The following is a 518-nucleotide window of genomic DNA, read 5'->3' on the forward strand; positions in this document are numbered from 1 at the left end:
GGAGGAGGGTGGGCGGGGATGCCTGCAGTGCAACAGGGCTGGAGCCCCCCACCCCACGCTCACCCAGCTCGTTCATAGCCCGCCGGGACTCCTCGTCAAAGTAGAGCTTCATGATGGCGCAGGTGGCCTGGCAGATCTGGGGCTCGATGGGCACCGGCGCTGCAGGGAGAGGTGTGGGGGGGGTCAGCACCGGGGTCTGGCACCGATGGTGTGTCCCCCCCAGTCGCCTGCTGCCTCCAGCACATGCGGATGCTCACAGCCACACGCACCCCCATGCCACACGCACCGCCATGCACGTGTGCACACACACACGCACACGCCGGCACCCCGCTTGCCCCCGTACCCGCGCCGCCCTCGGTGCCTCTGCCCCCGTCCCTGCTCTGCATCTGCAGCCAGTCCCAGCAGGTCTCCGAGTAGGAGCGGATCTGCTCCAGCACGTGCAGCACCCGCATCTCCTTCTTGGCCTGGCCCTCGTCGGGCTGGGAGAAGACGATGTTGTGGAGGGCGGCGTTGGCACG

General features: G+C 68.7%; 1 protein-coding gene across 1 annotated transcript in view; it reads right to left on the bottom strand.

Annotated features, from left to right (window-relative positions):
- Positions 1 to 518, bottom strand: part of APC2 (APC2, WNT signaling pathway regulator) — a 25216-nt gene that overhangs the window by 12784 nt on the left and 11914 nt on the right. Inside the window, 2 exon segments of the mRNA XM_019472208.1 lie at positions 19 to 159; positions 344 to 518. The exon segment at positions 344 to 518 is cut by the window's right edge and continues 22 nt beyond it. Coding sequence (XP_019327753.1) covers positions 19 to 159; positions 344 to 518 — 316 coding nt within the window.

Source organism: Aptenodytes forsteri, unplaced genomic scaffold (assembly GCF_000699145.1).
Source record: "Aptenodytes forsteri isolate BGI_AS27 unplaced genomic scaffold, ASM69914v1 Scaffold147, whole genome shotgun sequence".
Taxonomy (NCBI): domain Eukaryota; kingdom Metazoa; phylum Chordata; class Aves; order Sphenisciformes; family Spheniscidae; genus Aptenodytes; species Aptenodytes forsteri.